General features: G+C 36.4%; 1 protein-coding gene across 1 annotated transcript in view; it reads left to right on the plus strand.

Annotated features, from left to right (window-relative positions):
- LOC118274609 (fatty acid synthase-like) overlaps positions 1-16,023 on the plus strand; it is a 58,740-nt gene that overhangs the window by 20,520 nt on the left and 22,197 nt on the right. The window contains exons 6-17 of the mRNA XM_050696926.1: positions 686-802; positions 891-1,054; positions 7,090-7,232; positions 8,973-9,176; positions 11,606-11,795; positions 11,985-12,144; positions 12,244-12,413; positions 12,915-13,066; positions 13,412-13,595; positions 14,478-14,626; positions 14,941-15,125; positions 15,204-15,323. Of these exons, the coding sequence (XP_050552883.1) occupies positions 686-802; positions 891-1,054; positions 7,090-7,232; positions 8,973-9,176; positions 11,606-11,795; positions 11,985-12,144; positions 12,244-12,413; positions 12,915-13,066; positions 13,412-13,595; positions 14,478-14,626; positions 14,941-15,125; positions 15,204-15,323 (1,938 nt within the window). The remainder of the gene's footprint in view (positions 1-685; positions 803-890; positions 1,055-7,089; positions 7,233-8,972; positions 9,177-11,605; positions 11,796-11,984; positions 12,145-12,243; positions 12,414-12,914; positions 13,067-13,411; positions 13,596-14,477; positions 14,627-14,940; positions 15,126-15,203; positions 15,324-16,023) is intronic.

Consider the following 16,023-nt stretch of genomic DNA (forward strand, 5'->3'; position numbering starts at 1 on the left):
AAAAGATTGAAACTCACAAATCCAAAGATTTTAAAAGGCAAAACTACATTAAAGCTAATATAGACTCTTTTACGTGCCAAAAAATCACATATCACCTTCTGTGTAGTGGCATGCATTAAAAATGTATACAGAGAGTGACCTGAGAGCCTCTGCTGCAAGTTTTTGTTCACTAAGCAAAGTTAATGTAGTGCTATCCTGGGCAGGACATTATTTATTAAGTTCTTTTTGCGACCCAGACTTTGCAGACATGTTAAAAATTCTAGAATGCAGACTATAAAGTAATTTTTAGGATTTACGGCTTGAAATGGGCGGTGAAAAGTTAAATATCTATTCGTATGTAAAATATAGACAATGTTAAATACGGTTAATGCTAATGTTTAATGCTTTTATTGAAATAAAGTCAAAAACGATACTTTTATATGAATTTTGTTGATCGCAATCATAAAATTCGTAAAATTCGTATTCATAAAATTTTTGCGTCAAAATAGCATAGGCACTTCTCAAAAATTTACCTAGGATTAAACTACCCGTTTGGGGGACACCTTATGATCAGCAGTAGACGTTTTACGGCTAATGATGAAGTCTATTTAAACTCTTTAAGATTTTAGGAGTGGTATCTTCATACTGAACTTTAGCAATGTATATTTTGTATTCTAAGTATTTAATGTATTCTTTTGTTTCCTAGATTGGGAGTATTATCACCTGACGGTAGATGTAAGAGTTTCGACAACAGTGCCAACGGTTACGCTCGTTCAGAAGCTATCGTAGTCGTCTTCCTACAAAAGGCTAAAGACTCCAGAAGGTAAGCCAACTTCAAAGGATATTCGACTTTATACTATTTTATTATAGAACGTAAATTTGCATCTACAATTCAATATTTATTTTGCCAGGGTCTACGCTCAACTCCTACACGCAAAAACCAACTGCGATGGTTACAAAGAACAGGGTATCACATACCCAGCTGGTCACATTCAGAAGCTGCTCCTCAGAGAGTTCTACGAGGAGTGCTCCATCCCTCCGTCCATTTTGGAGTTCGTAGAGGCTCACGGCACAGGTATGTTAACTTATTTTTATAAAGCAAAAAAAATTTTCAATTCAGACGAAGTGTCCAGAAATTAGTACATAAGAATAAATGACGAATTATAACAATAATAAATAAGAACAAACAAGGAGTAACGAATAGAGTTTCTTGTTCGTTATTCTCTATTTGAAGCTAAAAACTACATAGTTATGGTTTAATTGGAATAAATGATTTGACTTTGAGCTTGACCATAATAACGTAGAATTTAGGAATGTCTCAATTAAGATTAGTGACAAGCTATCATTTTCTACTACTTTTTTCTGTAAATTTTATATTTTCAGACAACATAAAAGTGTCACTATCTGGACGTAAGTCTGTCAGCTACTTCAGTGCCTTAGCAAAAAAATATGTTCATATAAAATACCAACAAACACATTTACCGTACAATCCGAAAAAAGACATACTTCAAAACGTACCTCTTTCCGAAATACCTCGAACCTCGGCTAGACAGTTTATTGTTACATAGGCTTCTATAAAAGTGTCCTTATGTACCTAATATGGTAGGGTTAAATGCGGCTGACCACAATAATTCCTTGGGACAAGATTGAACCCTCTGACCTTTTGGGTGGCGATCTAATTCTGCCCTTTAATATTTATTACTGGCTAAATGGAATTCTATTTCAGGGTCCCCTGAAACAATTCCTGTAAATACGGAAATAAAACTTGTGGTAGACAAATGTATTGTGATTAGTTCCCAGAAAGAAAGGTCATATTTATGATTAAAATCAAAATAATATAATATATATTTATTTTAAATCGTTGCTCACTCACTCACGATACAGGAGAATTCTTATTCTACTGTGTCGTGAGTGCGTTTACAAACATACAAGTTCACAGACATTTCACATCCAAACCCGAAATAACAATTTGTAAATCACACAAAGTATTGCTCCGTGCAGGAACCCGCTCCACGTTGCACGGCAGTCGGTTGCTCAACCACCGCGCCAACCGTGTAGTCAAATGGAAATTGAAATTGAAACCAACCTTAAGGATTTTTTTAAAACATAAACCGAAACCAGCCTCTATCTCTACAAATCTTATTTTTAGTTCACAGTTAAAAATTTAAATCCCACATAAACTTCAACAAAATTCACTTGGTCTCGCGAACTCGACTAAAGAAAGTGCTACTAAAAAATAAATAGAGAAACTCAAATAGACCATTTACTACGCTTAACACCTTATTAGTCACAAACGCGGCCATTTTGCAAAACTTTAAAGCATCTGCAGTAAAAGAGTTTCACATTAATTCGACGGAGCTAAGTGAGAACTTGGAAAGAGTGAGAAAAAAAAATAAATAGAAAAAGTTAGCAAGCAAGCAGACTTACTGGTGCACTATGACGAAAATTAAAAAAGAGAACTATTGTTTACGGTACAAAGAGTTGCGCTTGAAAACCTTTTGTCGAATGGAGCGTGGAATTAAAAATTAATTTTCATTGAGGAGTGGTTGTAAGGGGGACGTAATGGGTGTTGTCGAGAGATTTACGCCGGTGCGAAACAAGCTTTAATGCGCGTTGCCTTTTTAAAGGACATTTTCTTGCACTTGTGGTTTTAAATTTTTATATATCTTTATTTATTTAGAGGCTTTGATTTTTAAAAAAAAAAGTTGCCCCACATTAGGTTTTCTCCTGTGTCGTGGGTGCGTTTACAAATATACAAGTTCACATACACATGACACCCAGACCCGAAACAACAATTTGTGGATCACACAAAGAGTTGCTCCGTGCATAGGAATCGAACCCGCTACACCGTTGCGCGGCAGCCAGTTGCCCAGCCACCGCACCAACCGTGCAGTCAATTTAAATTTAAATTTAAATTATGAGTATTGTAAGGTGAAGGAGAAAATAAAAATAAAATTATGTGTTTCTTTTTTATTAAAACTAGACATCACGTTACGCTTAATTTAATATACATACTTTTCGAAGTGCAATATGCTACTATACTCTTAAAAATAAGTACATTTAGATCCATTTCTCGAACCTACTAACAACAATAAGGCAATAAGGAAAAGCATTGACTAAAAAATAAACACGAACATTTGAAAATGGCAGCATCCAAATGACCATTAAACGATTAAAACCAACACTTACATTTCCTGTAGCCACGATTCCTATTTGTATACGAGTTGTGAAACTAAAATGGCTGCCGAAAGGTAAAAAGGTACATAGAATTCTCGAGTGCTAACAATTAGTTTTGTTTGTTCACTCTCTTTCATATTTACACTGGCTTTCCAACTGGCCTCATTAAAGAGTTAGAGCGTCGACAAGTTTCGCAATTAATGCGAAACTATGCAACTATGTGGGTGTACAATTAAATAAAAAATGCAATTACCAAAATGGGGATGGTCGACCATAGCAACGTCACGCCTTTTATCCCCGAATGGGTAGACAGAAGTGCTCATTACGACACGTAATGCTGCCATACAATGTACACCCACTTTTCACGATTTTGTGTTATAAGTCCCATGTAATAGGGGTGAGCCTAATGCCATATAATGGACACAATTCCGGACTCCGTGCTACTACTTGAGAAATTTTCGAACGACCAACGAGGCAGTCATTATGGTCATGGTCGACCATCTTGTTTTTATTTCCCCAAAAGTAATTACTCCTTCTTTTAGTACTTCTAATATAGTTTCATTGTAATAGTCGACTCTATTGTTGAACAACGGACTCAGTGCCAAACCTCATACTATTGTTGAAACCAAAATGAATTACGGAAAAAACCGGTAACGGATTTTTTTTTTGTAATACTACATGAACCGAATTACAAGTACAACTTATACATATGAGTACTAGCGGGCCCGACAGGCGTTGTCCTGTCTACACGTCTTTAATTTGAAAATTTGTCGGATCCAATGTAAAACATTCCAAAATCAACAACTACTAATAAATTAAAAATTAATTTAAAAAACATTGTCCAGCGGACAAAATTGTGAATCTAAACCATTCTCAGATCCCCTTGAACACACACAAAAAATTTCATCAAAATCGGTTCAGTCGTTTAAGAGAAGTTCAGTGACATACACACTTACAGAAGAATTATGTATATATAAAGATAAAAATAGCATTTTTCTATCCCTTCCTGCAAGTGTATTACAATAGAGATTCCCATTAACATATTCATGAATGTATAAAATAAATATACGTGGCAACCACATTTTTCTAAACCAGACACACCGCTGGTGCAGGAAATATAATATTTCAACGTAAAATACGAAATAAAACATTTTTACGACAAAAACGTCGCCCACTCATAACTGTTGAGTATAAAAGTAAAGTTTTACAAGCTTTCAGACCGTTTTGATTGCTAAAACATTCGGTATGGCACTCTGAATGAAACATTTGTGTTGTCACATAGGTGGTATCTTGTTTTAAAATGTGTGAAATGCAATAACTGCGGTAATAGTAAATGTATCTTACTATTGAAGTGTGCACGTAACTTCAATAGGTAGTCTCTACTGGAGGTAAAGGTGACAAAATACATAATTTTTTTCAATGTTCCTTTAATAATGTTATTCTCTAAGGAATTGCGAGGCAATCCAGGCAAGGTTACCACAAGTTTTATGAAACTATTAATTATTTTAATGTCTTTGTAATTAAACATCACAAAAAACAAATCTCAACATCATTTACTTATTGTGTATTTAATAATATACATTTTATTATTTTTCTTTATTTATTTCTTTTTATTCTCTTAGTTTAGTTTTATTGTTTTATTGATTCATATTTTGTAATATGAGAATAAAGATATGTAGAAAAAGGACGGTCATAAATAAAAAATAAGCACAATATTATTAAACACCAATAAATCTTGATTATCAAAATTGCAATACGCGTTAAGCTGTTTCTTTTCACAAGTGCAAAAGAATATTCTACCATACTGTTCCGTATATTCCACAACACGAAAGCGAGATTTAGTTCACGGATTAAGTTCGTATGCCCAGCAACCCACAATTCTCTGTTTCTATATAAAACTGTCAGTTGCGTCGGGACCCAAGCTCGGGATATTTATACCCAGCGCCCTAACTTTGACAAATCACGGACAAAACGCTTGGAACAAGCCAACCGTTCCTGCCCCCGGCCAGTTAGCGAGTATTTCACTAAATGTCCTTAGCAACTTACCTCATATTTATATAGCAAGTTATAAGGTACTTAATGTAGGTATTATTCTTTTTTTGCTGTGTTAAATTGTTTGCTAAAAATGATCCGCGAGATACACTAGCACTAATTTTGGAACAGTCATCCTACTATGCCCCACACTAGGATTTTCTACTGTGTCGCGGTTGCGTTTACAAACATACAATTTCACATACACATAACACCCAGACCCGAAACAACAATTTATGGATCACACAAGGAGTTGCTTCGTGCGGGACTCGAAAGTGCTACTACTCAGAGTAGTCCGATAGGAAATGCCGGCCTCATCTAGTTATTTGAAAGATTGACGTGTAAAAGAGTTACATTGTAACCTATTTGCAAAAGTAAATATCATTTATCATTTGCTACACATTTGGCGGCAGCCGGTTGCCCAGCCACCGCGGAACCGTGCAATCAACTGGCCTACGCCTTAGCATAGAAATGTATTATTTGCGTCTAATTATTGCGTTAATCATTACAAAAATAATAATCATATAGTATTAATGCTTCTAATTTACGTGTATTAGGATGTTAAACGTATATTTAAGACACATTTAAAAGGGACTTAATACAAACGTCTGTCGGAGAATTACTCATCATCTCTATAATACTGAATGTAGGCTCAAATTCAAGACAGAATTTTATTCAAATATATTCTCAAGCTAATGAGTTCAAAAACACCTTTTATGAAGCATTTAAGACAGAAATTAAATTAATATGAGAGCCAGCGTATACCTTCATGCCCTTTCACTTATATTATTAATAGAATAATTATATTTAATTATCTTGAGAGCATTTTGACTTAGAGGAAATTAATAAAGTTATATTTTATCGATACATTATGAAAGTAGGGCGGCGACGGTACGAAAGTACTCACTAATACAAATGGAAAATTATCGAGACGAAATGTTCCCTAATAAGGAGGTTTTCTCGATAAAAATAAATTGTATTGTATTGTATTGGCTTGTTTCTTTATCTAATGAATGGAATAGGCTTCTTTTTATGTAGTGATAGAACTAGCTTTACGCATGCCGTGTTACTTGTTATGAATTTTGGATATAATTCGAGTAGATTTTGATTCTGTATGAATCGCGAAAAAAGTATGGTGAGAATCAAAATTTATAGAAAACTATCGTTATAAATATGAGTTAATAAATCAGACCCATATTCAATGTAGGCACTATTGGTTCAGGAGCTACGGACTATCTAGGAGGTAACTGGGCTCCGGCTCGAAGAGCAGAAGTAGGAACGGTTTAGTTTCTTTTAGTAAGATTCTGACACTTCCTCTCGTTTCACCCAAGGCGAGAAAAGTCATTGGATGATTTTTATTCTTCAAAAAAGGGCAATATCGGCAAACACAAAACTTAACAATCGACTGCATAGTTTTCTGTAAAAGGCTATTCTTAGGCAAAGAGCACATTCTCAGCGAGTCTAACAGTTTTGGCAGCGAAACAATGCAAGTCACTCACTAGCTTGAAACTAGTTCAGCAAAGGAAATATTCAGGTCATACTGTGATGTTTGTTTCTGTTGAATCAAAGACTTGGTTTTTAAGTTCCAATGATATAAAGTAAAATAGTTCTTATTTTTCTTTTATGAAGTTTGGTTTTTCATTGACATGGTAAAACTTTAGATTTACCTAATAACAGGTAACTTCCGTAGCCTATGGTTATGTTTGTAACAATAGAGGTATAGTACGTTTGTTGCCGATATTGTAAAATTGTAGGCCTTTTTAAAATATATAATGGACGGTAAATGAAATAAGATACGCAGCAAACCTTATCACCTATTGCCATAATATTCAACCGTATTACTATGTATGTAGGTCAGAATTTTCTTCAATAATTAATGAATCTTTACTTTCTTGCCACCAGGTACCAGAGTCGGTGACCCTGAGGAGTTGCTGGCTATTGATGAGATTTTCTGCACGGGCCGCAAGGACCCACTACTGATCGGTTCCATCAAGTCAAACTTGGGACACAGTGAGCCTGCCTCCGGTCTCTGTTCTATTGCTAAGGTAAGATCATTTGATTTAAGGGATATTTAAGATCATTTAGAAGATCATATTTTCTGGAGATTTATTTTTAGTTAATGACTGCATCTTTAGGCGAGACGACGCAATTGCGACTGCCGGGCTAGGGGTCTCGGGTTCGATTCTCGGGTTGGGCAAAGTATTACTGGGCTTTTTTCGGCTTTTCGAAAATTTCTCAATAGTAGCACGGAGTCTGGAATTCTAGATAAAAAAGGCGTGACTTTACTTCATTTTTAGTTTTTGTGGCTGTCACCTTTAAATACTCGTATTGTATCGTATTGACTGGTATTGGAATAGAATTCGATAAAACACTGTTACTCCATTCAAAAAGAAAGCCCAATATAGTAGAAACAAAAGCAATAAAATTAAATTCCATTCCCAATATCACACGAATGAAAGAGCCAAAAGTCCTAGTACATGATAAAGCCTTATCAAAGCATACATTGAGACGACACACGTTCCCATAAATTATAAAGTAACTTTGTCGCAAGAAGCATTAATTACAACGCGACAGTTTCCTCTGATAGGATTGAGAGCAGCCTCCTTTGGGAATCGGACGTTGCAGATCCAATGAGGGTAATCCTCAGGGCGTTTTAACAGAATTAACTCTGATGGTAGATAATTATTTTATTCGGATTAAAAGTTGGATTTTGCGTCAGAAATTCGAGATTCAATAAAAATGGGTCGCTTTTATTACAGGACCTTGTGATCGACATATTTTGACAAGGTTTTAGAACTTTCTGGTTATCTTTGCGTCTTAATATTTTACCACGTGTTTATACGAACACTGTTTTAAATGATGGCTTCATTGGTCAAGTTGTCGCAAGTGCGATTGTCTGACAAGGGGTCTCGGGTTCGGTTCTCGGGTCGGGCTAGGTATTGCTAGGCATTTTTCGGTTTTTTGAAAATTTCTCATTAATAGCAAGGAGTATCTCCGGTATATCCGGCAATAGGCTCACCCCATATTGCATGGGACGTATAACACAAATGGTGATTACGTGCCGTAATGTGCACCTCTGCCTATCCCTTCGGGGATAAAAGGCGTGACGTTGTGTTTTAAATTAAAAACTCATTAGCACATTCTCTAACACAACAAATACAAAAACTCAAACCCTATAATAACACATTCAAATTACAATTCTATCTTCAATCTTCTTAACTAAACAGTGTCATCACTTGTCAATACATATTATACTGCAACGTCATATGTTTAGGCTTTAATTAACACAGGCGTATGGAAGCTGAGATATGTCATCTCCGCCAATTAAGATGGGTTGTAATGACGTCTCGACATGTGCGGTATATTCTATGCATATTTTATGAATATTAAAATTATTAAACGCGTTGAAAGTGATCGTGTTATGAGGTTGAATATGTTTTAGTATCGATTTGTATATCAAAGTCAATGTCAAAATTATTTGTTTTAAATAGGCCGGGAAGGCACTTTTGAACGATAGAAATAATTAGAAAATGCTAGCACAAATCTTGGCGTTTTGAGTAATGCCTAAACTTACTGTAAACTTTTGTATACTTATTTTACTTTTTACTTGTCTATCACGAAGTTAAAGAAGAAATGATTATGATTTTTTCTACAGAGTTAGTCAATTATACACAAGTGAATAGGAATAGGAATGTCCAGAAAAATGCATGAAACGGTTTATAATCATGATCAAATCAAATAAAATAAAATGATGTACAATTCTAAACAAATATTTTCTTTCGCAGATGTGCATCGCCTACAGCACTGGTTACATTCCACCCAACTTGAACTACAGCGTGCCTCGTGAAGGAGTGGCAGCCCTGGCTGAGAAGAGGCTGTCAGTAGTGACTGACAAGACTCCTTGGGGCAGGGGCATGTCAGGAGTCAACAGTTTCGGGTTCGGAGGAGCCAACGCCCACGCTCTGTTGAAGGATGTCGCTAGAGCAAAGGTAAGACAATAAAAATTTGTCATAGGTTTAAACGACCTGATTAAGGTCGCAGGGAGCCACTGGATGTAAGTCGCTTCTAACTAACCTATCTAGAAGTCATTGGGGGATGTCTGTATTTAGCAGTGGACGTCTTATGGCTGATATTATGATGATAATGAAGGTCACGGAAAAATAGATACCTCTTCTAAAGAGGTTTTTCTAAAAGACACATGGCGTTCTAATACGAGTTTGCTTTTTGTTTAAGGTAATCGAATCGAGAGCGCGTTCGGCGCTCTGATTCGTTGGTTAAATCGAGCTGGCCAATCAGAGTGCGGAACACACTTTCGTTTTTATTATTTTAAGCGTAAAGCAAGCTCATACTAATGTCACAAGCGATACAAAATGTTCTTTTGGTGTTGCGAATGGTTCTCTAGCTACAGTAACTTTGAATAAACTTCTTCAGTGTAAGTTTTTTTATAGCTCAAGGGTACAAAAATAGCAATGTCACTACTTAAATTTATTCTTTGTGAAATACTCACCGTCGTTTACCATATCAAAAAAAAAAATACTAATATTCATGAGTGTCTTCACCCAAGAGAGAGATTTTCATATTCCCTGAAGTTTCAATCAGCAGGAGATAAAAATATCTATTATAAATAATAATAAAATCTTCCATACCCAATTATTGTTACGTTGACAAATGTTCTTCGTCAAATGTTATAATTCTCATATAATTGGTTTGGAAGCTATTAGCAGAACGCTTTATTATAATGACATGGATTTTCCAAGAAATAGTAAAGAGCTCTCCCACACAAATCGAAGTCATCTTATTATCAAATACCAGGTACAGATCTAAACTTCTATGATATTCACAGAATTTCGCTAAGCAATTTCCCTTTCTATAATACTAATAAATATATTTTAACGTTTGTTTGAACGCGGTAATCACCAGAACTGCTATTTCGAATCGAATAAATATTTTTTGGATGTATAGTCTATTTATCGAGGAACGCTATAGGCTAAATAGATACGCTACGATAAGTAGTCGAGCAGCAAGTGAAACCGCCCAGAAGTAGCTAGCTAGTCTTAGTATAAATAGGCACAAATCTAGAGTTAGGGTTTTATAAAATCCTGAGAATTTCACAAAGCAATTTCCCAACAAATAAATATAAATAAGTGGATGTATTAATTATCAAGTAAATTGATCTGTCCATCATCTGCCATCAATCTTACTTTAAAGCCGCAGTAATTAATTCCATTTAGTAAAATACTTTGAGTTTGAAAGTTTTGAAGTTCGATCAGATTTGATTGGCGATCTATTGATTATTTTCGGTCTATTGTTTTCGTGATGGAACATCAAATAAAATGAGTTTCAGAATGTTTTTATTGAAATCTGGTGGGTAATTAGCTTGATAGACGTTTTGATTAAGTTGATATTGTGGTGACTGATTACTTATCAGATATTTTCTTTCTTGTGGACGCTTTTTTCCAAGTGGAAGTTAAATGAATACCTGTTCTAGTACTGAAGTATAGAGCTCGGAATTGTGCTTTGCTGTTTAGGTCCTTATCTAATTTTCATAACCTAGAACTCCTAATAAATACTACATACCTAATTAAGACTTTGACTGCCAACAAAAGTCTGTTGAAGCCAAATCCTTCGCTAACGCCGGTCACTTTTGCCCCCCATGGCGTTTAATGTGTTAATGTTAATAATGTCTGTTTTATAAAACTCTTTCTGCCGCTCTGCTTGTATTTCTTCGACTTGAAAAATATCAAAACTCTTCAGTAAATTAAATAAAAGCTAGTCTTTGATTTTAAAACACAACTTTCGCATTTCCTCCATTCCCTTTCCTAGAGAATTTCATTCAACTGTTCCACTAAACACGTCAATTCTAATCTTTGGAAATGAATGTAAGCGGTCACTTGACGGCAACACACCTGCAGACATACTTCAAGCCAATTTATAACGTATCCCCTAACTATAAAGTCTGAAATTGCGGTTTCGTGTAAAATTCGTACCTAATCCCACTGCATTGCTGGCACGATATTCTGGCTTAATTCTTTTTTATTTTGTTCTTTTATGTAAGGAACAATGTGAAAGCCACACCAATGCTTGGTCGTTTTACGTTAATTATTTAAAATTCTACTAGTTTTAGCTTAGAAGTTAATTTCTAGCAGAAATTAGATTTTTATATGGGAAGATTATGAACAAAAGTAGTCTAAATTCTCCTTTTAATATCCCTTTTCAAAGAAGAAGGGTCATAATATGGTATCAAGGCGTTGTGTTATGCTCTACTAGTCAACTATCGGATGATACAGAGGAAAACAGTCTTAGATGCAATTAAAACATAGGATAAAAGCAACATTTTTGCATATCAACAACCATTACTCTATGAAAGCTTAGAAAATTGATGTACTCCAATCTTATCTTCTCAAATTCTATTCACCAGGTCAACAACGGTATACCAACAGACGACCTTCCTCGTCTCGCCTGCGTATCAGGCCGTACGGAGGCAGCAGTAGCCAGGATCCTGGATGACCTGGAGTCCAGGACCGTGGACGCTGAGCTGATCCGTTTGCTCCACGCTATTCATGATGATGACATCTCTGGACATGTCGTCAGAGGATTCACACTGTTGGGTAAGTAGACTACTAGATTATTTTAAAAACCTTAAGAATATTTGTTTTAATCACTTGGTGAACTCTTAACAGTAGTATTAAAGATGACTGAAATGTCTTGTTTAACATGTTGGATACAAATGACATTTTATTAGATACTGGTACTACTCTTTTATAACTTGAGCCAGCTAATCCAATTCTTTTTTCTAGGTTCAACCCCAACCAAGAGCGTGCAGCTAGCACGTGAGATCCAGTACTTCTCAGGAGTGCGTCGCCCAGTGTGGTTCGTGTACTCGGGTATGGGCTCCCAGTGGGCCGGTATGGCCAAGGAGCTGATGAGGATCCCCGTCTTTGCTGCTGCTATTGAGAAGTAAGTTGTTTCAAGGTTTCTATAGCTCATCAATAATAGAAGAAGTGGGTACAAAAGTTTAATTGGAATAATTACTAATGTCTTTTATCATCCTCCCAGGTGCCACAAAGCTCTAGAACCTAAAGGCATCAACCTGACGAAGATCGTCACTGAGAACGACCCCAAGATCTACGACAACATCCTCAACTCCTTCATTGGTATCGCCGCTGTACAGATCGGTCTCACTGATGTACTGAAGACTATCGGCATTGAACCTGACTACATCATTGGTAAATTTAATTTTAAAGACAAATTTTTGAATAACATTTTAAAATTTTGCTAAGTGAAAATGTCATTTAGAAGCAGCAGATAATAATTAGTCGTAAACCTATAGTTCTCTCTATCCTATTTCATACAAATAAGTCACAGTGTATTAACAAATACGAAAATGTCAGTGGTCTTTGGATGCTTTCCACCAGAGATGTGTTATGTAGCTGTGCGAGGAAGATGCAGAGCTTGAGTATGCGATGTATTAGTAGGTAGTAGCGAAGCCATCCATAGCCATCCATAGAGTGCATCTTTCCAAATAAAAACAGCTTACCTGAGTCGGTTTCCGCCAGCGCTAAGCTATGTGTACCAATGAATATGGTTGGAGGAAGCCAAACGCATCCAAAGCAACATATGATGCATAGCACGTCTCTGGTGAAAAAGCACCCATATAGTCGTTTGATAATCATCTTAAGGTCGTCCAATATTCCAAAATCTGACTCTAATAATTATCTTTCCCGCAGGACACAGTGTCGGTGAGCTTGGTTGTGCGTACGCTGACGGTTGCTTCACCGCCGAAGAGATGATCTTAGCTGCATACAGCAGAGGCTTGGCTTCCATTGAAACTCCCTTCATCAAGGGATCCATGGCTGCCGTCGGTCTTAGTTACACCCAGGTAATATTAAGCATATTATGGTAAAAGTATGTTTTAAGTATAATTATGATACTGTCCCATAAATACATGATACTGTCTTAAAATATACACTCTATAATCGCAAAATGCTAGCAATGCATTTGTAAATTTCTCTTGTGTTACGGGTATCAACCGATGAAACCGTAAGCTCGTTTGTCGTCCTATTATATTAAAGAAAAACATCGCCATCTACTACTGTATTCTAATCTTTTACGTTTCATATGTGTCTTGTCATAGCCTCTGCAGTATTAAGTACTCTACTATTTTTCATTTTTAAGTAGGTCTCCATTGAAACCCGAAACTTTTACTAACATGGCATTTTTTCAGGTCAAAGCCATGTGCCCACCGGAGATCGAAGTGGCTTGCCACAACGGACCAGACTCCAGCACCATCTCTGGTCCAGCTGACATCATGAAGACCTTCGTTGCCAAGCTCTCCGCTCAGGGCATCTTCGCTAAGGAGGTTCCTTGCTCCAACATCGCTTACCATTCCCGTTACATCGCTGAGGCTGGTAAGGAACATACATTTCTAGAAATATATTTAATTAATTGGTGAAAGGTTTTTAAAATTAACTTTTAAGGTATTACGTTTGTTACAAACAGACAAGTTTTCTATTCTCTCTCTCTCTCTCTCTCTCTCTCTCTCTCTCTCTCTCTCTCTCTCTTATCTCTCTCTCTCGCTCTCTCTATTTCTCTCTCTCTTTCTCTTGGCGATTCATCATCATCATCAGCCGATTGAACAAATTCCTCCCCTTTAATCCTCCACTCTGATTATATTATTTTAATCCAGTTTGATTTAGGCTTGTTATTTATATTCTCAATTATAATCTTCCAAATGACATATTTCTGTGTAAAAATTAATCTCTCTTGCAAATCTTAAACTTCCCCAAATACAAAGTTATTAACGTTTGAAAAGTTTCGAAGCAAACTCGCCATTTTCAAAATAACTTGTTGTTTATTATCCTTTCCTGTAATTTCTCTAATTTGTTGATCTAAAACGGTTACTTCAATCCCAAATAATAAACTTTCCCAAGTTTACGAATCAAATATTTGTTGATTCAAATCTGTTACTTTGGATTTAAAAATGATTTTTACTTAATCTTTATTTCCAACTAGCTTTTGTCAGCGGCTTCGCCCGCATTCCCGTGGGATAAAAAGTATCCTATCACTCAGTCATATCAATATTAGTTTGATTACTTATAAGTTGAAACTCTACATTTTTGCTATAACAATGGTGAACACTTTAGGATCATCTAGATTGTTCTGGCGTTCTGATTGGTTGGTTAATTCGAGCCGACCAATCAGAAAGCCCTCCTCGTTACGCAAAGCATATTGGTAAGGCTACCAAAATGTACTTATGTAGCAGGTAATTTCAAATAAAATATTTCTCCCAGGCCCAACCCTGCTGAAATACTTGAAGCAGGTGATCAAGAACCCCAAGGCTCGCTCAGAGAAGTGGATGTCCACATCAGTGCCTCAGGCGCTGTGGAAGGACCCGAAGGCTGAACTGTCTTCTGCTGAATACCACACCAACAATCTATTGGTAAGTTTTCATTTGTTCTACATAGCCTGATACTTGCTTACCTTAGTCAAGTCTTACTTTTGGTCAGAGCATGACTAAGTTACTGGTTATGATCATAATAAATTTTGGTTCAATCAAACTCTTGAAAGGATTGCCAAAAATGTTTACGTAGAACAAAAGATGTTTTTGCAAAAAATATGACTGAATACAAAGAAACCGTAGTGGGTTTCGGATTTTGGACGCACATTTTTAAAGCAGAGATACTTTAGTAGTAGCTTTTTGCCGTTTGCTTGCAGTAGTTGTCATAAATACTCACAATTTCCCTTTTTATACAGAGCCCAGTACTATTCGAGGAGACAGCTCGTCTGATCCACGCTAACGCGATCACCATCGAGATCGCCCCCCACGGCCTGCTGCAAGCTATCCTGCGCAGGTCTCTGAAGAAGGACGTCGTCAACATCGCTCTGACACAGAAGGCCCACCCGGACAATGTCCAGGTTCTGTTCACTGCCTTCGGAAGGTAAGTCAACATTTTCATTCCTCTCATAGGTAAACAAAAATTGTTCGGTTATTTTTAAACGGTGTCTTTACTCCACAGGCTGTATGAGGCCGGTCTGAACCCACATCTAGCCAACATCTACCCACACGTGCCATTCCCCGTGTCACAGGGTACGCCTATGCTTGCCCATCTCGTCGAATGGGAACACAGTGAAGATTGGTGAGTTTTTCTTTATTAGAGTTTTTAATAGGTGATAGTTCATCTACACATTGAACGCCGTGGTGGTCACCGGTGACTGACATTAGCGGAGGATTTGTATTCAACAGTTTTTTATTGGCTATCAAAGATTAAATCCGAATATCAAACAACTGTTCAACCACTAGCTATGAAAGAAATTACGATACCATTAAGAACCTTGATTGATTATTTGTGATAGTTTTTAAAACGTGGGTTTGTAGCCTACATTTACATGTCCTAGGATTTACTTCTGTCTGTGATGCTTAAAAACAACAGCTGAGTAATTAATTTTCTTCTGTCATTGATGCTTATAAACAACAGACAAGTAATAATCACTGGTAAAAATAAATGCCGCTATAAACAGTCTAGACACAAAAATACCAGTCATCATTTCACAACAAAAAAATGATCCACAATAACAATCCATAATATAATATTCAACCACAAAAATTTACCTAAGCGAAAAATCCGTTCCATTTTCCACAATACACACACACAGAAGTTAACCCTCGAACCTACGCAGCCGAAACTTCAATGCAATAAAGAGCTTGGTATATTAATTGCCGTCCATAAGTCAGTTGGCCACAAACAAATCGCTTGGCTGTGATCTATAGTAACCACTTTGTACAACTTCAATATACCGGGACGTTAGCGAAGCATTTTTCAACGCAGCCCTATTTCA

The sequence above is a fragment of the Spodoptera frugiperda genome, chromosome 11, assembly GCF_023101765.2.
Source record: "Spodoptera frugiperda isolate SF20-4 chromosome 11, AGI-APGP_CSIRO_Sfru_2.0, whole genome shotgun sequence".
Taxonomy (NCBI): Eukaryota; Metazoa; Arthropoda; class Insecta; order Lepidoptera; family Noctuidae; genus Spodoptera; species Spodoptera frugiperda.